The sequence below is a fragment of the Penicillium bovifimosum genome, assembly GCF_028826915.1.
Source record: "Penicillium bovifimosum strain IBT 22155 chromosome Unknown utg000005l_segment0_segment0, whole genome shotgun sequence".
Classification (NCBI taxonomy): Eukaryota; Fungi; Ascomycota; class Eurotiomycetes; order Eurotiales; family Aspergillaceae; genus Penicillium; species Penicillium bovifimosum.
In genome coordinates this window covers 3,669,857-3,692,759 of record NW_026622714.1, presented here as the reverse complement: position 1 = coordinate 3,692,759, position 22,903 = coordinate 3,669,857, and the positions used below count along the sequence as shown (strand labels likewise).

General features: G+C 51.0%; 8 protein-coding genes across 8 annotated transcripts; 4 read left to right on the top strand and 4 right to left on the bottom strand.

Moving 5' to 3' along the window:
- Positions 1 to 1,023: 1,023 nt before the first annotated feature.
- N7515_006597 (putative cell polarity protein (Tea1)) lies at positions 1,024 to 5,608 on the top strand (the record flags this gene model as incomplete). Its single annotated transcript, XM_056667341.1, has 3 exons — positions 1,024 to 1,279; positions 1,327 to 1,722; positions 1,779 to 5,608. The coding sequence occupies 3 exons, from the start codon at positions 1,024 to 1,026 to the stop codon at positions 5,606 to 5,608; spliced, it is 4,482 nt and encodes a 1,493-aa protein (XP_056520937.1).
- A 1,753-nt stretch (positions 5,609 to 7,361) lies between these two features.
- Positions 7,362 to 8,896, top strand: N7515_006596 (casein kinase 1 family protein; the record flags this gene model as incomplete). The annotated part of the gene is made up of 4 exons (XM_056667340.1): positions 7,362 to 7,373; positions 7,520 to 7,592; positions 7,643 to 8,650; positions 8,790 to 8,896. 4 exons carry the CDS (start codon positions 7,362 to 7,364, stop codon positions 8,894 to 8,896), a joined length of 1,200 nt encoding a protein of 399 aa, XP_056520936.1.
- Positions 8,897 to 10,237: 1,341 nt separating this feature from the next.
- Positions 10,238 to 11,286, top strand: rsmA (putative bZIP transcription factor (Fcr3); the record flags this gene model as incomplete). Its single annotated transcript, XM_056667339.1, has 3 exons — positions 10,238 to 10,348; positions 10,418 to 10,662; positions 10,755 to 11,286. 3 exons carry the CDS (start codon positions 10,238 to 10,240, stop codon positions 11,284 to 11,286), a joined length of 888 nt encoding a protein of 295 aa, XP_056520935.1.
- Positions 11,287 to 11,714: 428 nt separating this feature from the next.
- Positions 11,715 to 12,635, bottom strand: N7515_006594 (uncharacterized protein; the record flags this gene model as incomplete). Its single annotated transcript, XM_056667338.1, has 4 exons — positions 11,715 to 11,848; positions 11,907 to 12,262; positions 12,327 to 12,509; positions 12,598 to 12,635. 4 exons carry the CDS (start codon positions 12,633 to 12,635, stop codon positions 11,715 to 11,717), a joined length of 711 nt encoding a protein of 236 aa, XP_056520934.1.
- A 406-nt stretch (positions 12,636 to 13,041) lies between these two features.
- N7515_006593 (coatomer subunit gamma) lies at positions 13,042 to 16,045 on the top strand (the record flags this gene model as incomplete). Its single annotated transcript, XM_056667337.1, has 5 exons — positions 13,042 to 13,117; positions 13,194 to 13,504; positions 13,563 to 14,877; positions 14,927 to 15,745; positions 15,813 to 16,045. The coding sequence occupies 5 exons, from the start codon at positions 13,042 to 13,044 to the stop codon at positions 16,043 to 16,045; spliced, it is 2,754 nt and encodes a 917-aa protein (XP_056520933.1).
- Positions 16,046 to 16,387: 342 nt separating this feature from the next.
- Positions 16,388 to 18,122, bottom strand: dps1 (putative aspartyl-tRNA synthetase Dps1; the record flags this gene model as incomplete). Its single annotated transcript, XM_056667336.1, has 2 exons — positions 16,388 to 17,065; positions 17,139 to 18,122. The coding sequence occupies 2 exons, from the start codon at positions 18,120 to 18,122 to the stop codon at positions 16,388 to 16,390; spliced, it is 1,662 nt and encodes a 553-aa protein (XP_056520932.1).
- Positions 18,123 to 18,679: 557 nt separating this feature from the next.
- On the bottom strand, positions 18,680 to 20,013 carry N7515_006591 (putative HAD superfamily hydrolase; the record flags this gene model as incomplete). The annotated part of the gene is made up of 3 exons (XM_056667335.1): positions 18,680 to 19,460; positions 19,517 to 19,819; positions 19,883 to 20,013. The coding sequence occupies 3 exons, from the start codon at positions 20,011 to 20,013 to the stop codon at positions 18,680 to 18,682; spliced, it is 1,215 nt and encodes a 404-aa protein (XP_056520931.1).
- A 987-nt stretch (positions 20,014 to 21,000) lies between these two features.
- On the bottom strand, positions 21,001 to 21,636 carry N7515_006590 (uncharacterized protein; the record flags this gene model as incomplete). Its single annotated transcript, XM_056667334.1, has 1 exon — positions 21,001 to 21,636. One exon carries the CDS (start codon positions 21,634 to 21,636, stop codon positions 21,001 to 21,003), a length of 636 nt encoding a protein of 211 aa, XP_056520930.1.
- Between the last annotated feature and the right edge of the window lie 1,267 nt (positions 21,637 to 22,903).

The window sequence follows — 22,903 nt, the reverse complement described above, 5'->3', positions numbered from 1 at the left end:
CAAATTGAACGCCTCTGGTCATTGTGATATGAATCTTGACATTTACTTACCGTCGACTATCTTCGACTGTCGTGAAGTAGTCTGCTGTGTACAAGGCATCGTTGAGAGGTTTCTTGCACTGCACATTGTGGGGTATGGATCGTCGTGTGGAATTGGGGAATGCAGTGTCCGGGTGAATTATCATTGGACCTGCAGCCACCTGGGAAATGTTCACAGTGATCACACCGTGTCCGAGTCCGTGACTCCATATAGAAATTGCATGATGATTAGGGTTAACCAGTGATATTCCCTCTGACCCATTCTTAGTCGAATAGTTGAATCACTTTGTTGTAACATTGTTGACCAAACCTTACACATTAGAATACTTGTGAACCGTGGTACTCCGTACATACAAGATGTTTGTGGATATGCCCGTGATGGGAATGCCGCTCCCCCTGGTTCCTGGAGGCGTTCCTGGAGGCTGGAGAGACCAAAAAGAAAATAAAAACAAAAATACATAAAAATACATAAAAACAGAAAGAACGAGATGGGAGAGAAGAACATAGTAAAATGCTTGAATCATTGAAATAGATGAAAGCCATCTTTAAATGTGTAGTAGGACGTGCCCCTGAGTATGCATGAACTAAGACCGAATTGACTTAGAGCATCTCCAAGGGAAATTGAAACGCTCTCCAGGACTTTTTCCTTTATGTTTCCTGCCTCCATCTCCTCCCCCTTTCTTGATATAGTCGACCACTTTGATTGGATCTCAGTGTGAATGTTATTTACGACCCTTCCCCTGCCCATCAAAATTTTTTTTTTTCGGGGAACGCTGAGCGTATGGAAACGTTTTTATGGTTCTTAGTGGTTCCTGGTTCCCACTTCCCATCCGAAAAGACGACTCCAACCAACAACCCCCCTTTATCATTCAACTCTCGGATAGACGCCTTTCTTTAGATTTTCCAGGGTCGGAGATCCCACTCCGCCGGCGCAGCTTGACTCTGCGCCAGATCCCCTGATACGACCGACTACGACCAAATAACGATGGCCTTTTTGTTTAAATCGAAGAAGGCCCAGAGCCAGGGACTACCTCCGGCGACCAGAAATGTCCACACTTCCGAGGGTGCTCCGTCCACTGGGTCGCCCACGGCGAATGGCGCCAAAGGGGATGCCATGACTTCGCAGACACCAACCCCAAGTGGTAGCTTTAGCAACTCTTTGCATTCAGCCACAAGCCCCAAGAGTCCGGACGCAATACGGCCGCGACAGCGAGCCGAATCAGAATCCCAGGTAGGCGTTCGTGCTATCCTTGGTCTTGCGCGGACATAGCTCTAATGACTACGTCAGGTACAACGAGCGCAGCCGCCTACGAACGGAATCCCCCTCCAAGCCCGAATTCGTCTCTCTATCCTTGGTCGCAACGCCGTTTGAACTTCACCTCTCCCCAAACAAACCCGTTCCCTCGTTATGGAGCAGCAATCAATGCGGTAGCCTCCAAGGAGGGCGACATCTACATGATGGGTGGTCTAATTGATGGATCGACTGTCAAGGGAGATCTATGGATGGTTGAAAGCAGTGGCGGTGGTTTGAACTGCCTCCAGGTTGCGACAGTATCCGAAGGCCCTGGCCCCCGAGTGGGCCATGCCAGTTTGCTTGTCGGAAACGCATTCATTGTGTTCGGCGGTGACACGAAAATTGACGAGAATGATTCCCTTGATGACACTCTGTATCTTTTGAACACATGTGAGCAAACTATCTATCCGTTCTTGATACACCGATTCTGACTTTGGGTCATTTAGCATCTCGCCAATGGTCCCGTGCTATTCCTCCCGGTTCTCGCCCTTCTGGGCGGTATGGACACACCCTGAACATCTTGGGGTCTAAACTTTACGTCTTCGGAGGACAAGTAGAGGGCTTTTTCTTCAATGATCTAATTGCATTCGATCTGAACCAGCTCCAAAGCCCGGCGAACAAATGGGAGGTGCTCATTGCGAACAGTCACGAGGGTGGCCCTCCGCCAGGCCAAATTCCCCCAGCGAGAACCAACCACACGATCGTTAGTTACAATGACAAGTTGTTCTTGTTTGGAGGCACAAATGGGGTTCAGTGGTTCAACGACGTTTGGTCTTATGATCACATCGCTAACAGCTGGACTGAAATTGACTGCGTGGGCTTCATCCCTGCTCCTAGGGAGGGACATGCATCTGCTCTGGTCAATGATGTTATGTATGTATTTGGAGGTCGCACGGATGAAGGTGTGGACCTAGGAGATCTCTCAGCCTTCCGCATCTCAACCCGACGCTGGTACTCTTTCCAAAATATGGGCCCTGCACCATCCCCTCGTTCTGGCCACAGCATGACCGCTTTTGGCAAGCAGATCATTGTCCTAGCGGGAGAACCAAGCTCGGCTCCGAGAGATCCCAACGAGCTTAGTATGTCCTACATCCTTGATACCAGCAAAATCCGGTACCCCAACGACCAGAACGGCCCACGAGTTCCCGAGCAGGGTTCCAGAAAGACAAGTATAGAAAAGATCGGACTTTCATCTGGGCGCACTTCTCGCGAGGCACAGAACGCAGGCCCCGAACAGCAAATGCGACGGGGACCAGGCCAATCGCGTGAAAGCTTGATGAAGGCTGCAGCTGCCGGGAAGCAAGGAGATTGGGTCCCTACCGCAACCTTGGGACCGGGATCTAGGCTGCCCCGAGCATCGATTGCCCAAGCTCCTGCCGGTCCACCGCCGCCTGGGCAAGCACCGTCTCCTGGTCCTCGCGGGAACGGTCCCCCACCCGGTGCGAACCCTCGAAGCAAAACTCCCACCAAGAACGACCGTGGGTACACACCCACTATTGATGTACGTGCCGCCAACAATGAGCGCGGCGCTGAATCACCAGTGGCGAAAGACATCCCCCAGGACCCCCAAGGCCCACCGTCGGCTGGCCGTCGTACTCCTACCCAACATCAAAAGCCATCGGCGAAGGCCATGGAAGCAGGCGAGGCAGCTCCTCTGATCAGTACGCCCGGCCGTCAACGGTCGCTTCGCTCTCAGCGACAGCGTGCATCTGTAGACAGTGGCGAAGAATCAATCCTCGGTCGGCAGGCCAATCTTGATGGCTCAGTTGAATCCAGGAGCTTCCGCAACTCCAAGACTCTCAGCGACGAACCGCGTTCTCCTCGACTGAATCCCCATCAAGAAGCCCTGATCAAGGAGCTAGAGGCCATCAAGGCTCGCAACGCCTGGTACGCCTCAGAACTCGCTCTTGCAAGGAAATGTGGTTATGTTCCCAATGTGACCAGTAGCCCTGCGCTTGACGACCGAGCCAATGAAACATTGAATGATGAGGATCGCCCACTAATCGAGGCATTCTTGGCTATGAGAGCAGACCTAAACAAGATGCAGGCCACCGTTGACCGACAGGCGGCCATCGCGTCTAAACGTGTCGCAGAAGTGGAACATCAACGTGACATGGCCATCAACGAAGCTGCATATTCCCGTGCCAAGCTCGCGGCCCACGGTGGTAGCCAGCGAGGGACTCCCCAGCCTGAAGGTCCTCAGGATGCAGACGAGGAACGGCCCACAGACATGGGCCGTCGCCTGGCACTTGCTTTAGCCTCCCAGGCCGAGTTGAAGGCCAAGTTGGAGACGCTGACAACCGAGCTCTTGCAGGAGCGCCAAGCGAAGGAACTCGCTGAAGAGACAAATGAGGCTACTCGGAAACACCTGGCAGAACTCGAGATGCAGAGCAATACTCTAGAAGCCGAAACCTTGCGCGCCGAGCTTCACCGGGCGGAGGCTCTCTCCAGAGAGGAGGCTATGTTACGTGCAGAAGCAGAAGCCGCTCTGAAACAGCTCAGCCTAGACAAGGAGGAGTTGTTGGCCCAGATTGAAGATTCAGCTTCCCGACTGAAGGACTATGGCTCCAACTTTGATGGGCTCCGGGAGGCAGTTTCTGTATCTGCGGAGAAGACAGCCCTAGTCGAGAAACAACTTGTCGAAGAGCGAGAACGCCGTGAAGGGTTGGAGCGAAAGCTTTTGCAACTCCGATCGGAGCACGAAGAACGCACCACCGAACTGGAAAATGTCGCTCGTCGTCTTCGAGATGCAGAGGAGTTGGCAGAAATCCACGCCAAAGAAGCGCTGACTCACAAGTTTGCCTTTGTCTCTGGTCTAGAGCGCGCAGCCTCCACGGACCTGGACGATTCATTCCGGTCTCGTGCCGACCAGCGAGTTGCTGCCTTGGAAGCCCAAGTCGAAAGATCCTCTACTTTGGCAAAGGCAAATCAGGCTGCCGCCAATGCAGCCGCAGACAAGTTGCGACGCGCAGAGGAACGTATCGCTGGCCTTGAAGCATACCAGGAACAGGCTAGCCGCGAAGGTTTACAATTGCGCAGACAGCTTCAGACTGCCATGAAAGAAAGCCAAGCAGCGGCCGCGGAGAACCGGGATCTAAAGACCCAGTTAGAGACTCACCAACGTGAAGCTGGAGCTCTGGCCACTCAACACGCCGCCTTGAAGGATCTCCTTGGTGAACGCGGCATCAACAGTGACTCCGGTCGGTCTCCGCGTCTTGACTCACCCGGATCACGATTCGGCACTCCGGAGCAAGGCCGACTCCGCGAGCTCGAGCAACAACTCTCAGCTAGCCTGAAGGCCCACGAAGAGTTGAAGAACAGCTTCGAGACTCGGGAGCAGGAAGCTGATAAAAACTTCCGGGAGAAACTCGAGCAGCTCGAGAATGATTACCAATCGGCCGTTCACTACGTGAAGGGTACCGAGAAAATGTTGAAGCGCATGAAGGATGAGCTAAGTCGATACAAGACCAGCAACGCTAAGTTGCAATCTGAGCTAGACGCCGCTCAGAAAGGCCTCGAGAATTCCGGCAGCCAGGATGCTGCATCTTCGGCTGAATGGGATGCCGAACGCTCCCGCCTTCAGCAATCAATCTCGGAACTCCAAGACCGAACTTCATCCTCTATCACTAGTCTCGAAGGCCAGATCACTGAGCTCAAGGACGCTCTTGACAAGGCTACGGCCGAGAAGCAAATGTCGCAAGCAGAGCACGAGCGCCTCAAGCAAGACCTACTTGCTGCCGCTGAGCAAAGTCGTGCCGAACTGGACCAACTTAAGCAAGAAAATACCCACCTTGAAACTCGTGCTTCAGATGCAGAGCATAAGGTCAACATGCTGTTGGAGCAGGTCCAAACGTCGGTGGGTCAATATCGCCGACAGTCCCAGCATGGGCCTACCAACGGAATCTCACGCTCCCACAGCGACGCCTCTGATAACACAATTGGTGCAGGCAATGGGCGGGCCCGAGCCGATAGCAGTGTGTCGCAAGATTCTAACTTCCCCGACAACCGTGGGTCCATGGCTCTCGACTCCCTTGCCAATGAGTTGGATGCTCTGCGCTCTCACTGGGAAAGCACTAACCGCAACTACCGTTTGAGCACCCAGCTGGATCTGGAGCGGACTCCCACCAAGGATAATAGCGACGGCCCCGCACTAATGAGCGACAGCCTGGCAGAGTGGAGGAAGAGACTGGAAGATGATGAACGGGCTGGTTTCGATGTGCAAACCAAGCCGCTGAACACCGAAGGTGGACCTGAGCGCTCGTCCAACGTGATCTAAGGATCTTACCATCCATTATTGTCTACGACTATGTGCCCTGAGATATGTTGATTTGCACCGTCTGAGCGTTTTGCACGTGTAATTCCAACCCTTTTTATTTGTTTTCGTCTCTTTTCTGCTTCTTTGTCCACTTCATTACGTCTGATGGGGTCTTATCTGTCCGGTCTGTTCCCACTCACTGGCGGTGCTGTTTTCTTAGTTCTGCTTCGTCTACTCTTGTCTTGTCTTTTTCTTTCTTTTTCCATCTCTCATTCTCCTTTGTTTGCCTTGATGTTGACGCTTTCCCCCGGCTTGCACTTTTTATACCCCGGTTTTCCGATGTTCATTGGACTCTGGCTGTACCACTAGCATGTTCACCGCGAATCTCTTGTTTATTCTCTTTATACTTCAAAATCGACCTAGTTGCCACGTGGAAGCTCTTATTCATCACAATGCATACTTACGACGTTTTGAAATTCTGTAATTCTGATACACGGGGTTGAGTATGACCTGTCACCAGCCCGATTTGACAGGTATGAACTCCCGCAGCAGCGATGCCATGTTACGATGGAACCGTTTTAGGTAGGAGGAATTGTGATTTCTATCATGGTAGTTGATGTAAGCATGGTGTTGCATGTTTGATCCAAGTCTAAGTCGGCTGAGACAATTGAGGAAAATCGCGCATAGATAGGATCTGGTGTTTTGAAAGACTATCGCTCAGCTGGGACAGGAATACAATTTCTCGGGAGGATATGATTGTATAGGAATGTGACTTGTAGTTTTCTGCTATAAGGACTTGGGTATACTCTAATTACTCGTAGTAAGTTGTAATAATGTGGTGGCTAAAGTGATGCCGAGGCGTAGCTCTATTGATCAGTACAGGGCTACATTGGATGTAGTCAGCTGAGGTTTGCCACCCGTGAAACTGGTTGAATCATGTACTCAAGTCAGAATGAGAGACTATACAAAGGGCACATATAGAGGATTATATTAGTACAATAGTAAAATTGAGCAATAATTGGAAGTAAATATCCCTATACGCGCCCTACTACCAGTACGAAGTATGTATTTTTCGCAGCCCAATACCAATTTTACCATACCACGCCCAATGACACCAGGGAGCTCCCGAGGTCGGGCGTGACTGTCGCGGTAACGACAAGTTCGCCTAAAAAAAATACCGTTTGACCCTTCTCACCGACTGGCCCCCTCTTATCCTCTTCCTTTCCCCCCCTTCTCCAACATCAGCTTCTTCTTAAAATCAAAGGCTCTTGTGCCCTTGATTTTGTCGTTTTTCAGTTTCGATTCGACATTCCGGATTTATCCGGCTACTCTTCTTTTCGCTTGTCTCAGTTGAGTACGGTCGGCCTCTTTGATCCCGTTATCTCCAGGTATGTCTAGATTGGTGATTTGTCCAGTCCTGGGGACCTCTCCCTTTGATGATTTTTATATTACATTTTCCTTTGGTACCTCTGAATCGCTTCATTCGTTTCATCTGGTCGTGGTTTCTGTTTTCCTGTTGTTGTCCTTCAGGTTGATCTGGCCCCAGCCTTCCAATTTGCCTGAGGCTCAGTTCGTCACTTCCCGCCTCTCTTACTGAACCTGCTCTTTACCACACGCGTCTTGCTTCTTTCCTTCTCCCTCCTCCATCTTCTCGTCTATCTCAGCTTGGGACTTCCATTCTTCCTCGGTTAACAGTTCGTACGCGTACTGACGAAAATCGATCTCAGTTTCAAGTTCTTCTCACAGCTAAGCGCTGTGCCCCCATCTATCCAGGATGACGACCATGGTCAGTGTTAGCCCCCCAAATCGCCAGATTCGTCCTCTACTCGGAGCCATACTTCTAGTGAATCCGTCATGACGCTCTAATATTGGCGTAGCAACTTGGCGGTCAGCGAACACCTTGATTATGCATTTTACTGACATTCTGGCTAGGATTTACGAGTCGGCAACAAGTACCGCATTGGCCGCAAGATTGGCAGCGGCAGTTTCGGTGACATCTACCTCGGTAAGTACACGTTTTGAGCCTACATTGAACACTGAACTCATAACTTGTAGGAACAAACATCATTTCTGGTGAGGAGATTGCCATCAAGCTTGAGAGCGTCAAGGCCAAGCACCCCCAGCTCGAATATGAAGCCCGTGTCTATAAGTCGCTCGCGGGTGGCGTCGGCATTCCTTTCGTTCGCTGGTTCGGTACCGAATGTGACTACAATGCCATGGTCATCGATCTGCTGGGTCCCAGTCTGGAGGACCTTTTCAACTTCTGCAACCGCAAGTTCTCGCTGAAGACGGTGCTGCTTCTCGCCGATCAGCTCATTTCCCGCATTGAATACATCCACGCCAAGTCCTTCATTCACCGTGATATCAAGCCCGACAACTTCTTGATGGGTATTGGCAAGCGTGGTAACCAGGTCAACGTGATTGATTTTGGTCTCGCGAAGAAATACCGTGACCCCAAGACTCACTTCCACATTCCTTACCGTGAGAACAAGAACCTCACTGGAACTGCCCGTTACGCCAGTATCAACACTCATCTGGGTGTCGAGCAGTCGCGTCGTGACGATATGGAATCTTTGGGCTATGTTATGCTCTACTTCTGCCGTGGTTCTCTCCCCTGGCAGGGTCTGAAGGCTGCTACCAAGAAGCAGAAGTACGACCGGATCATGGAGAAGAAGATGACCACCCCCACTGAAGTCCTGTGCCGTGGTTTCCCCAACGAATTCGCCATTTACCTGAACTACACTCGTTCGCTCCGCTTCGATGACAAGCCCGATTACTCTTACCTTCGCAAGATCTTCCGTGACCTCTTCGTCCGCGAGTCCTTCCAGTACGATTACGTCTTCGACTGGACCGTCTACAAATACCAGAAGAATGCCGCCATGATCGTGGATGCTTCCAAGAAGGACAAGGATGCCGAGGACCAGCAGCGTCGCCAGGTTTTGCCTTCTGCTGCTATGGCAACCAGCGGGACTGCCAAGCCCGGTGGCATCTCCAACCAGCGCCGTAAGGTCGTCGAACGCAGTGCTCTCGACACTCCGGACACCAACCGTGCCGTGGGAGGAAGTGATAGGATGTGAGTACATGAAACCTGGTTCCGAGTAGGGAACCCCTTCTTTCTTAACTCCGACGTTGAGTGGTTTGCTTTTCGTGACGCTGGCTTGGAGGACCCTTCCTTATGTTCTGAATCTGACTAATCGCATAGTCTTCGGCGTTAGGCTGCGTTCTGCCTCGAAAGGTGCTGCTTTGGGTTATGGACCTTCTGGTGGCCGTTCGAAGCGGGACGATGGAGCGGGTGCCCAGTGGTATTAATTGTGTTGATATGACAGTGAGGCTCGCATGTCCTCCTGTCTGCCGACACTTGTCTATCTACTAAGGAACTCGGGGACCCGTTCATGTGGCCTTGAAGCGGACCATGTCGCATTCAGCCTTCTCGGATCTTGCTTTTCTTTCTCTCCTTCTTGGATCTCTATTCATTTTGCACTCCCGGACAGCCCTCTTATCCCGTTTTCGATCAAATTTTGATCCCAGCCGTTTCGACTCGCTTTTGTTCAACGTCGTGGTCAAATCTTCCACTTGAGCTTGCGACAACCCGTGTCGACAAATTTCTGTATTTTCGGAATCTTGCACCCGTCCTGCGGGGCAACTGATCACACGGTGTCGAACCGTTTTTGATATTGTGGCTATTCTTTCGTCTTTGTCCCTTTGGTTCCTCTTGATGACCTGACATCTTCGGCCAGATCGACCAAGGGCAAGACTGAGGGAGGTGCAAATGACGGCGTCAGCCCATTGCTGTTACTGGAGATCCTTGACTGCATCCTTGGATGTGCTGCCCATCATTTTCTTTCCCCCTTTTCTTTTTCTTTCCTATGCCCGTGCTCTTTTCCTGACTTTCCCGTGTTTGTTTGGCGATTCTTAGTTTGTTTACATCGACGCTCAATGGGGACGAGGGGTGGCCAAAATGAGGCCAAATGGAGGAGATTCTGGCGACAGAGACGGCTTTCTTTGGGGACATTGCTTTACAGGCTTTCTGTGTTTCTGCTCCTACATTGCAGAAGCCACTGTGACAGATGGTCTTTGATGTGATCCCGTCTGGGGGAGGCGCATCTCGTGTGGTCGGCGAAGGACAATGGTTAGGGTCGCTTCCGGGGTGGTATGCGTCGATGCATCAAATTATCTTTTTTTTAGCTCTCTACACTCAATTTGCTTACTTCTCTCACGTTTCTCCGTGTTTAGTAATATTCTAGACCTGGGCATCCCGACTATGCCCGTCGTATTTCTCATTTGACTTTAATGGCCCAAACTTAGAGAGGGAAATGTTGGTGAGGTCATCAACGACGTCGGCCCGGGGGAGTTCACCTGCGCAGGCAGTCTCCAGGGCTGGCCGTTCCATGCACGGACCAAACGCTCCACCCTAGGAGTGCAATTTGGATTAGGAATCAATTAATTCGAAGAAGCTCAATTGTAAGCACGCTCATATGCACTGCGAAATCAGCCTATCATAAGCGTTGGCCTTACCACAGAGCGGGAAGGAAGTAACGTCTCTCTCCGGTTCAACCAGAGCGGGCTGTTCTGGGGTCTCAAGTTTCTCCCACTTCCACCTCTCCTACATCCTAACTTTCCGGCAGACCTTTGTGAGTCCTGGATTTTGCAATGGATTACTCTTACTATACCGGGCGCCCAGCGCAACCCTTTCCACTGTACGGATTGCCCACCCCGGGCGTGCCAGTCAATGCGCCACTCGATGACACCTTCGCCCCGGTGGTTAGTCCTTTGTTCCCCCAGCCCTTTGAGGCGTTGCCCTAATTCAATTGCTAGAACGACTACGACAAGAACTTCCCTGGCTTTGACCCCACGTTCCCCCTCGACCCCTCGTCCCACCCCCCGCCATATTCACCGCCAGATTCGTTCTCCAAGCAGTCCACCTCGAGCAGCGATGCCCACAATCAGCACACAGACCCCACATCTATCGACGGGGACGAACTTCAATATGGAGACCCGTCCATGGTGCGGAGTAGCAGCGAGGAGAAAGATTCAGAGCCCGCGCAAAGCAAGCGCAAGGCACAGAACCGCGCAGCGTATGTGATATCTCAGCCCCACGTGGCTTGAACATGCAACCCCATGTCCTCAAAGCGACCAAAAAAGCTAACATACCCCGGTTGTAACACAGCCAACGAGCATTCCGGGAGCGCAAAGAGCGCCACGTGCGCGAGCTCGAAGACAAAGTATCAGCCCTGGAACAAGCCTCCGACACATTACAAGCCGACAACGAGCGCCTAAAACGCGAGCTGGCCAGATACGCAACCGAAAACGAGATCCTGAAGGCGACATCCCATACCCCTAATCGCGGACATGTACCACAGAACCAGAACCCTGAGCCAACGGCTACGGGACCCATGAGGTACTCCCCGACGGACTTCTATTCTACCCTGATGCCCGATGGGCCGCCGACGCCTCACAGCCCGCAGCATCGTATCACTGTGTGTCCGATAACGGGTGATAAGCTTTTAGATGCGCAGGCCTTGTGGGATGTGCTTCAGGGTCATGAACTGTTTAAGCGCGGGCAGCTTGATATTGCGGATATTGTCGAGCGGCTTAAGGGGAGGGCGCAGTGCGATGGGCAGGGTCCGGCTTTCAGAGAGAGTGATGTTCGTCAGGTTATTGAGGAGAGTGCGGCTTTGGGTCGTGATGAGTTGATTTGATGATTTACTCCGTACTCTCGGTATGATTATGATTGATGGTTTGGTTTAGCGCTGGGATTGGTGGGATTAATGGGTTCAAGCGAGTGGTCTATCGATATGACCCTCGTATATCTTGATTTCTTTGTGATTTTGGCGTGTTTGGGCTGGTTTCATGTGGATTATAGCCCTCTTTCCATATCTTGTTCCCTGGAATTCATGTTCATGTTGTTTGCGCATTGAATCCTCTGAGATCTTGACACCTTCAATATTAGGTAGACTCTATAGATAGCCGTCATTGACTCATGAGGTCGTCAACACGACTTCGAGAGTACGGATGTCCGAAGACGGTATCGACAACACCCTGGAATCGCCAAATAGGGTAACTTGTTTTGAATATTGTCGTAATATACACAATCATAATATTTGCATCACATTTCACAGCATAGGAATCAATCCCAGTCATCATCATAATCTTCAACGTCCAGGTCATCAGCTTTCTTGTAGTCGTCCTCGTCATCACGTTTCTTCAGACGCATATCGCCTTCCTTCAAAGCACCAATCTCAATAAGCAGACGCTCGATATCTATGGATTCAATCAGTATACAGGTACTTGCTCGGACCATGCTTGAAAAGGAACATACCTTCAATCTTGGTCCGCGGACCCTTCAACTGCTGCAGCGTAATAAGCTGTCTCTTGATCTCGGTATCCTTGTATACCAAAATCGTGGGCGTGTTCTTCTCGGGATATCCCTCGATACACATGTCGGCACGAATCTCACAGAACTTGATGTCGCCAAACTTGGCAGCAAGTTGTCGCCAGAGCTCTGTCAACACGCGGGATTCGACATTCCCACCCATTGACGTCAAATTGACTAACACAAAAGCATTGTTTGATGCCTCGGTCACCTCACGGGCATAGTCGACTTTCTGAAGTGGGTAGACTTGATTGAAGACACTGGTTTGTTGGAGAGTGGATAGCTCAGCGAATCGTTTTTGTCTGTTTAAGCGGACTGTAAGAAACAGAGCACCGTTGTGGCTATTTATGTAGATCGCAAGCTCACCGATAGCTGTTGAGGAATTCCTCGTCCTCCTCTTCTTCCAGTGCGTCCAGCTCGTCAAGGTCCTTGTCCTCAAGTCGGTTCTCGTGCGCTCTGTGCTGTGCGGCGATCAGGGCTTCCTGGATGAGAGGTTCGGGATCTTTAGGCTTCTCGGGAATAATGCCATGTTGTCGGAGGATGTCGTTCCTGTATTGTATTCGAGAAATGGTGAGCACACTGCATGCAGTCTATATCTACCGCAGCGGGGGATGCAGTAGTAGGTGACTATACTCACCACTCCGTGTCCTCGTTAGGGTTAACTTCAACCTGCATGGTAAATTGCGATCAAATTTGAAATCAATCCAGATTCCCACCAAATATGGAAGAAATGAAGAGAGTCCGAGAGATAAATGCGCTGCCTTCGATCATGATGCCACCTGTTTGCAGTGTTTGATTCGGACCAAACACCACGGAAGGCCACCTTCAACTTGTCCCCAATAGACAGTTCTGAGCTTGAGAGGGTTCGAGATTCACTACCGCTTTGTTTCTCTATTTATTTGCTTCTTCACTCTTCGCTTTTACTCTCAACCCGTCAATTCCTGGGTTATCCCAGATGCTCAAGTCGCTTACACCGCCCTATCCTGCCTCTGTGTACTCGACCCGTGTCCCAATTGCATCCACTCCACCTTTCTAATACAGCAACCACTCATTGCTGGCGCCATCCCAGCTGCTGGGCAATATGAGTTACATGAAGAAAGACGAAGATGCGGACCAGGTCATGATTAAGCTTGATCGGACCTCCGTATTCCAAGATGGTGTGCAATCAACAAATAACCCCTGGCGCCGCCATTGCGCTTCGTTGATTCAATGCTGACGACTCAATTCTCCTAGCACGCCTATTCAATTCCTCTCCTATCTCGCCGCGAACATGTCGGACTTTACTTACAAAGATTGCTGTGCTCATGTTCACAGGGGAGCAGTTCCCTACAAATGAAGCCACAACTCTGTTCTTCGGAATCTCCAAGCTCTTCCAGAACAAGGACCCGTCATTGCGGCAGATGGTCTATTTGATCTTGAAGGAGCTTGCTGGCACCGCCGAAGATGTGATCATGTCGACGAGTATCATCATGAAGGACACTGCGGTGGGAAGTGATGTTTTGTACCGGGCCAATGCTATCAGAGCGCTCTGCCGCATTATTGATGTATGAAACAGGTCGCCATAAGTTCCGTGGACGAGGGATATGCTGACAATTTGAATAGGGCTCCACAGTACAGGGTATCGAACGACTGATTAAGACCGCTATTGTCGACAAGACCCCTTCGGTGTCCTCCGCCGCCTTGGTATCTTCCTATCACCTCCTCCCTATTGCACGCGACGTCGTCCGGAGATGGCAGAGCGAGACACAGGAAGCTGCCTCGTCATCGAAATCGTCAACTGGATTCCTTGGCTTCGCCTCCAGCTCCCAGACCCACGCAATCTCCAACTCAAATTTCATGACCCAGTACCATGCCATCGGTCTTTTGTACCAGATGCGCTCGCACGACCGCATGTCTTTGGTTAAGATGGTACAGCAATACGGTGCTGCAGGAGTGGTGAAGAGCCCTGCTGCTCTGGTCTTGTTGGTGCGTCTGGCGGCCAAATTGGCGGAAGAGGACCAAGGCCTTCGGAAACCCATGATGCAGATGTTGGATGGCTGGCTCCGCCACAAGCATGAGATGGTCAACTTCGAGGCGGCCAAGTCTATTTGTGACATGCGCGATGTCACCGACGCCGAGGCAACCCAGGCAGTTCACGTTCTTCAGCTCTTCCTGTCTTCCCCCCGATCCATCACGAAGTTCGCTGCCATTCGTATCCTCCACAACTTCGCTTCTTTCAAGCCACATGTCGTCAACGTCTGCAATCCCGATATGGAGTCCCTTATTTCCAACTCGAACCGTTCTATTGCCACCTTCGCCATCACCACTCTGCTCAAGACCGGCAATGAAGCTAGCGTCGACCGTCTGATGAAGCAGATCTCTGGCTTCATGGCCGATATCACCGACGAGTTCAAGGTTACTATTGTCGAGGCTATCCGTACCTTGTGCCTAAAGTTCCCCAGTAAGCAGGCCGGTATGCTTGTCTTCCTGAGCGGCATCCTGCGGGACGAGGGCGGATACGAATTCAAACGCACTGTTGTTGAGAGCATGTTCGATCTGATCAAGTTTGTTCCCGAGAGCAAGGAAGACGCCCTTGCCCACCTCTGCGAGTTCATCGAAGACTGCGAGTTCACCAAGCTCTCGGTCAGAATCTTGCACCTGCTCGGTGCCGAGGGCCCCAAGACTTCCCACCCCACCAAGTATATCCGCTACATCTACAACCGTGTCGTGCTGGAGAACGCCATCGTACGCGCCGCTGCTGTCACCGCATTAGCCAAGTTCGGTGTTGGCCAAAAGGACCCTGAAGTCAAGTCAAGTGTTCATGTTCTTCTCACTCGTTGTCTTGATGACACCGACGACGAGGTACGAGACCGTGCTGCGCTTAACCTGCGCTTGATGAGCCAAGAGGACGAGGCTGCTAGTGCTTTCATTAAGAACGGTACGTACTTGTCCATGACTGGCAATCTTCACTTTACTAATTATATTAGACTCGATGTACTCTCTTTCTACCTTTGAACACCAGCTTGTCATGTACGTGACGTCGGGTGATAAGGAGACCTTCGCTGCTGCGTTCGATGTTGCCACTATTCCGGTTGTCTCACACGAGCAGGCTCTCGCTGAAGAGAGGACTAAGAAGCTCACTTCCGCCACCCCCACTCTCAAGGCCCCATCGGCCGGTCCTCCCAAGAGCAAAGCGGCCGGTGGTATGGCCGAAGCAGCCAGCGCCTCTGCCACTCAGAAATACGCCGAGCAACTTCTACAGTTCCCCGACATCCGGGCATATGGTACTTTGCTCAAGTCATCCGCACCTGTCGAACTTTCCGAGAGCGAGACCGAATACGTTGTCACAGCTGTCAAGCACATCTTCAAGGAACACATTGTCGTGCAATACGACATTAAGAACACACTTCCAGATACCATTCTGGAGAATGTCACTGTGGCTGCCACGCCAGAGGAAGAGGATGTATTGGAGGACGACTTCATCATCCCCGCCCCCAAGGTCCCCACAGACGAGCCTGGCGTTGTCTACGTTGCCTTCAAGAAGCTCTCCGGCGAGAACAGCGTAGCCGTTACTTCCCTCACAAACATCCTCAAGTTCACCAGCAAAGAAATCGACCCTACGACCGGCGAGCCGGAGGACAGCGGTTACGATGACGAGTACCAGGTGGAAGACCTCGAGCTGAACGGCAGCGACTATGTCATCCCGACATTTGCTGGCAGCTTCGACCACATCTGGGAGCAGACCGGCGCGAACGGCGAAGAGGAGAGCGAAACCCTGCAGCTCAGCAACATGAAGGGTATCAACGGTATGTTCAAGTCGCATCTATACTCTAATACCTTTCTACAAAACAAAAACTGACAATTTATCACCAGATGCCACGGAACAACTGATCTCAGCGCTATCTCTGCAACCCCTCGAGGGCACCGACGTCGCCCTCAACAGCAGCACGCACACGCTCAAGCTGTTCGGCAAGACCGTGTTCGGTGGTCGTGTTGCATCTCTGATCAAGATGGCCTACTCAAGCAAGAGCGGTGTAACTACCAAGATCACCGTCCGAGCCGAGGAAGAGGGCGTTGCCGCTGCTGTGATTGCTTCTGTGTCTTAATCTCTCTACTTCTTTTTTTTTGGTCGTTACCTGCTTAATCCTGGATAGGGGGGCAAGAGCGTGTGTGTTTTTCATGTGTCTGGGTTCGTTAGATTGCGCCGTCCACCCCCTTCAAAACTTGTCAATGCAACTTTCCTCCTGAATATCATATCATATTTACACCTACTGTGGGTATCTAGTGATTTCTCAAGATTCATGTTGCAGCAACTCGCGCATATAAGCAATAGGACCTTGGAACCATCATGAATGAGCACACATTTGACAGAAAAATGATTTATTTTTGTTCTTTTTACATTCTTCTCGTAATGCTATGAAATCCTCCCATACATTGGGATTGCCAAATCAAGGACGCAGACGCTGGGGGTCACGGGGGAACAGCGTAGCGAGACGAACATTCGGCAACCCAAGGAAGAACATAACAATGCGGTTAAGACCAAGACCACCACCAGCATGAGGCGGACAACCCTGACGGAAGGCATTAAGATAATCCTCGAAGCCCTCCTGATTAGGCTCCAGCCCCTTAGCGCGCATGGACTCCTCCAGCTCCTTGATATCGTGAATACGCTGAGCACCGGACATGATCTCCTCGCCGCGCATGAAGAAATCATACGAGTTGGAGAAGCGCTTATCGGTGGGATCGGCCTTGGTATAGAAAGGACGGACGGACATGGGGAATTTATCCAGGACGTAGAAGTCGGTATCGTACTTTTCCCGGATGATTTGGCCAAGCTGCTTCTCCATTGCGGTGGTGAAGTCGTTTTCGAAGTTTTCTTGCTCTGTGACGTCGACGCCGGCTTCCTTCAGCAGAGCTACGCCGTCCATGTAGTTCATGCGCAGGGCTTTGCCGTCCTTGGGCAGCTTAAAGTCGCCGGCCTTGGGGTAGGACTTTTGGATGGTGGCGATTTGGGAGGCGTAGCGCTCCTTTAGCTGGGTGAGGATGAAGACGAGGAGGTCTTCGGCGAATTCTAGGACTTCGTGGTAGTGGCCGCGGAAAGTTTTCTCGAAATCGAGACCGGAGAACTGCGAGGTGGGAGTGTTAGGGGATGACTGTTTCTGTTGGACGGATATTGGGAAGTTAGGAAATATAACATACCTCGGTCAAGTGACGGTGGGTGTTACTTTCCTCTGCGCGGAACACGGGAGCAATCTCGAAGACGCTTTCCATATCACCGGCGATACACATCTGCTTGTAAAGCTGAGGGCTCTGGGCGAGGTAGGCATTGCGCTTGAAGTACTTGACCTCGAAGACACCGCTGCCACCTTCCGTAGCGGCACCGACGAGCTTGGGTGTGGAGATCCAGCGGGAGCCGCTCTTGATCATGTACTCAGCGAAGAGCTGGGAAACACCGCTGGAGATCCAGGTGATAGCCTGGCTGGTCTCGGTCTGCAGATCGAGGACACGGTTGTCCAGACGGGTCTTGAGGGTAACGATGGGAGCACCCTCGGCGTCAACACCTTCTTCGGTACTCTCTGGGGGCGGGCGCTCAGCATCCTTGACTTGCATGGGAAGCATCTGCATAGCCTCGGAGATCATGTAGACCTTGCTGATGTGGATCTCGAGGTGGCTGATAGAAGCAGACGAGATGGGGATCTCGGGCTTCTTCACCGTACCAGTGACCTGCACAATCGAGTTGACGTTCAATCCACCAGTGAACTTGATCATCTGTCGGGAGATGGGCTCCGCGGCCGCAATGACGGCCTGCACCTTCTGTCCCTGCTGGCGCAGCATCAAGAATGCCAGCTTGGCACTCTGCACACGCGCATTGTCCACGCGCGCCACAACCGTCACCTCCTTCTCGTAGTGTTCCTCTGAGAGATCGCTGAATCGGGTGGCTGGGATGACATCCTCTTTTTCGGGGATAGGACCGTATAGATGCTTGGCTGTGTCGTTGGCGTCCTGGGCGGCAGCTTGGGCCTTTTCTTGCGCAGCACGCGCGGCAGCCTTCTCTGCCTTGGCCTTATCCTTTGCGGCCTTCTTCAGGGCATTCTTGCTGGCGTTCTTGGTCTCACCTTCGGCGGGAGCGGAGGCAGCCGGCGTCTCGGGTTTGGGATGGTGGGGCAATTGGGAGTCGGCCATGGTGCTGTGAGGGCAATTAGAGGGAATAAGAGGTATGTTAGAGCATGGCAGAACCTACCGCAATGATACTCTATGCCAAGAGATTTGAAGGACTTATTCCAGCAGGCTGATCGTAAGTAGAGCAAGAGAAAAGTGTTCCAAGATTGACTCACCCCGCCGGACACCAAGCCCTAAGAGGGGTAGGCGGTGTGGGCCTCTTCTCTGCTATGTTCTTCATAGCAGCTTTTCACCTTCATCTGCCTTTAATCGTATTTGAATTGGAAAGTTAAAAGAGCTATAATATCTAATAGCTCACAGCTGCTTATATTCATGAGGCTCTAAGATATTGACTTCATTGGTTATATCGTTCCAATCTCTGATCGTGACTTTGTTGATATTGATGCCTGAGGTATCAATTGGTTTCCGATAGCTAACTAGATATTGATCCAATGTATTGACTGTTTATGTGAAAGTTGACGCTAGTAACTATACATATAAACACACAATTGGCACTGCGTTCATACTGATCCTCCCAAGGTTCATATCAATGGGATAGCGAGGCTAAGGCTCACCAGCAGCTAAGCAGCAGGCCAGTTCGAGCTCTTCAGCGCCCATTGTACACCCTTGTATACATTGTCGGCAATTGTCTTAGGGATCCAGGCAGGTTCTCCGCCACTGTAAACCCCAGTGCGGACAAGGATAGATTGCCAGTTACTGCCAAATGTACTGCGGTAGGAATTGGCTCCTCGAATATCCGATTCCGGATTATCACCGACCATATAGACTCTTTCCAAGGGTGTAAGATTTACTGCAGAGCTACCGAAGGTGTTCAGACGATTTCGAAGCATCTGACGCTCTGCGAACTCATAGGTCGGGTGATAAGGCTTCCCAATCACGGTTTTCTTCAACTCGATGCCCTTGCTGGGACCACCTGTAGTTGCAGCCCAAACGCCCTCGAGCGCTTCTCGGAAGCCGCCCTGGCCAAGACGCGGCAAAGGATGGGCAGCAGCCCACCACAGATCAGGGTTAGAGAAGTACAGATGCGGTTGCCCGTCTTGCTGGTATCCGTGATTGGGAAGCTCAACTCGGCCGTTCAGTTCGGACAAAGTGCCCAAACGGCCTTGTGACGAGAGGAGGAGGTCCATAATAACCTGCGTGTCCAATGCCCAATCGCGAGGGTCATTGAACACGAAGATGGCGTCGATCTTCAAGGTCTTCGAGGGATCGTTAAAATCAATGGGCCTGGGAAGCGGTCGGGCAAATGTCTTGTAGTACGCGCTGAAGTTGTTCGAGAACGGCCAGATAGCGGGGTTGGCCATGAGAATATCTGCCGGAGTGACGACATTCTTGAAACCATACCTATTCTCACTCTTTAGATCATGTCATTGAATGATAGGAAGGGGACCTTAGCGTACTGTTCTGCCACGCGACGACAGTTATCTCCATCACCGCCGGCCACCAAGACACATTTGTGCTCTAAAGCGCTGGTCTCCTCCGACCCTTTGACAAGCTCAGCAAAGGGCGAGTGGCTTTGTACAATGTCCGTAGCATCCAAAGGAACCCCTAGCTTTTCGCTGATTTCTGCGACGCGCTCTGTCTCGTGTTTACCGCCACCATTGGTGAGCAAAATGAAGGGGATACCCTGCTCCTTCAAGAGAGCTAGTGAGTCGGCGGCACCGGGCAAAGGCTTGGAGGAACGAAGGAGTACACCATCGATGCTGTTCGTCTGGTTAGATCGAGCCACGGGAGTAACTGGATTGTGTTTGGCAGATACGACTCACTCGAAAGCGAAAGCGAAGTTGGGAACCGGTCGTGAGGTAGCTGTTTGAATGGCTCGGTGAGGAATGAATCGGCGAGAGATAGTCGGGCGTTGCAACAGGCCAATTGATCGCCAGACGGTTTGTGGTCTCATGGTGGAAGTTGTTTTGGAGATGTATACGCAGGCACGAAAGAAAAGATACGTCATTCCCGGGCGGCATGTCGTGCCTTCGATGTGCCCCACAAATCTCCAACTTCCCTCCGAAGTTCGAATCAACCGAACCACCAAACATAGCTCAAAGAAGAAATTCTCTTTCTAATCAATAATTAATTGGTATTGGTCCAGGGCAATTCGTATCAATTTCAAGTGTACCATGAGCCAAGCAAAAATGAAGGGTAAAGCCTTCGTGTATCGGAAAACTAGACACTGGAAGGTAAAACAGAAGCTGGAGTCTGACCATAGAATCAAAGACCAATGTATGCTTATACCCCATGGCCAGATGTTAGAAGGATTGGCACAAAGAATAAAATCACAGAGTGAGATATTCGGCAGTTATACGCGACGTTTCGCGCCGCAATGAATGCGCCAGCAACTATCAGGAATATACTTGACTTATTGAGCCAGCTCTAGCTAAGTACTGTATGGCCTGGACGGCCATTGCGAATATGACTGTGACAAGGGCAAAGCCCTCGTTTACTGCTTGTTATGAGCTCCTCATTAGGGGAGGCGCAGGTTCTGGATGGTGGTACCGTGGTAGCCTAGCTCAATATGACCTTGTCGAGCGCGAAATACACGCGAAGTCGGGGAGATTATGCAGGGGAAAGTCGGCAAGGAGAATTAGGATGTGGTTGGAAACGACGGTAGCACCAAACAGTCGATTCATCTGTTGCGCAAGGTTCAAAAGAAAGCACGATCTAGACATGTGAATGGACGAAGGCTCAGATGACATTCCCGGACTGGGTTTTGGACAGTCCAGTAAAGATTACTCCATGGTGAACATTAGACGTACCAAAGATATCTCGCACCGATAGTGCGATGCAACTTGGCCTATTCCAAGGAGGATATGATGACCCTCTTCTTCCGAAGCAGCTCTTACAAGCGCAGCAGAATCTATGTCATGTGTCAAAAATACATTATCGCTCAGCATGCTGGCGGATTAATGACATAGACGCCCAATTCGAAAATGGTCTCAAGTTCAATCTCAGGGCATCGATCAATATTCTTCCACACCAACTTGTCGATTTCGGCATGTTTTGACTTGGGAATAATCCCAAGACAATCACGGCTGATACCGAGACTGCACACTAGAGAGAGGGTCAGTTCAAGAGCGCCGCATATGCCCTCAGGAACAATCTCCGTCCCCATGATCATCGCGAATTCCATGTCGCACGGTGCAAGGAGATCCAGTTGACGAATTGGGATAGGCAGAACGCTGGTGTCAAATGCAGGATGAAGCAGTAGTCGGTAAAACAGATCAACGGGTATTTCAAGGGCATCCAACATAAATAGTTCTCCCAGAATTGCAGAATCCCAAAGTTCCGCGACGCGATTGGAACTGTGGATGCACAAACGTGTTATTGTGGCGTGGAGCTGCTCATTGATGAGGATGTTCTCCAAGACTTCAGCTGTGAGAGACAAACCACACAAATCTAATCTGCGTATATTCTGAGGCCACCTAAAAGAAGGCATCTTTTGTATATCAGGCCTCCCGCCGACCTGGAGGTATTGGAGACTGATTGGCCAATCTTCACCAGATCCATCGTCCGTGATGCACATTGAAGATGGGAGCTTGAGTCCCCATAATTTGTTGAGACCGCTGATGGCTTTCTTAAGAGCAGAAAAGGCGATTGTGTCATTCACCAAGGCAAGGTCGAGATATAAAAGCTCCCTGCACTTAGATAAAGGCGCAAGGCTATTGATTCTGAAGAGAGACGTCAGACTGGTTTCAAATGGATTGTTATCACAACTCGAATCTTACGCAAAAGAGACCCTCGGAGCAACAAAAATCCTTAATTTCTGTTTCACTCGACCCAAAAGCCGTGCCGTTAGGCTATTGGAGCTGTGATGTACCAATTGCGAGAGGTCTAACTTCTGAACTAATGAGCCCAGATCCACTCTTCGTTCTCGAGACCGAACTGATGGGCACACAGTTCTGGTGAACAGCGAGAATCTATTTCCTTCATACAGTCCAGGTCGGCGGTAGAGAAATCCAATACCGGCAGAGTACCATTGACGAGACACCAGACAAAAGGTGTAAAGTCTGCTTTGGTAATCAGGCGAGACCCGGTATCGGTTGAATATGAATTTGGCAATAATACTTAAGACCTCCGTGGGAAGGTGAATATATCGGGTGGTGGAAGGCATGACTTCTGGAGAGGCCATCACAATTGAACTTTCTCCAGTCAGTGTCTCAGTGTAGAAGCCCTCGGTTGAGATTTTTCAGATAAATGGATGCACGAGAGAAGAGGAACGGAGAATCAACAGAAGAGCCCAATCGCTTCCTGAAGAGGCGAGGACTTTAGGTCATCTCATGCAAAACTCAATCGGCACTTCCCAGTTGATGGGTTGGCAATAGATGGGAAGACTGTAAGAGTAAGACAACAGGTGTCAGTCGATTTGGAACAGTCTGACTCCGACTGAGAAGTACCAGGGAGAGCAATTAACGAAAAGGCACGAGGGGATCCGAGGCAACAATCGCGATGTCGGCCGATGACGATCCTTATCTTTTTGTCCGGCAGATGTAGGTCCCCGCCCTCGAAAAAAACCCTCACCGCCTTGATGTTGCTTGCAATAAAAGCGGTGAGAAGGAATGGGCCAATGACAGAGCGGGAGAAGTGAGTGTAAACTGAGAATACAAGAGTAATGTGACGCTTATGATGGAGACAGTGATCACTGATAGTGATATGTATGAGGTTCAGATAATATTCTCCACGAATATCTTGACTTGTCTCTTCGTGACTAGATTGTGATAGGTCCTTGGTTGTTGGCCACGCCCACGTGCGGGACCCTTAAAGCCGCTCCAGAGCTACAGATGGCCCAAGCT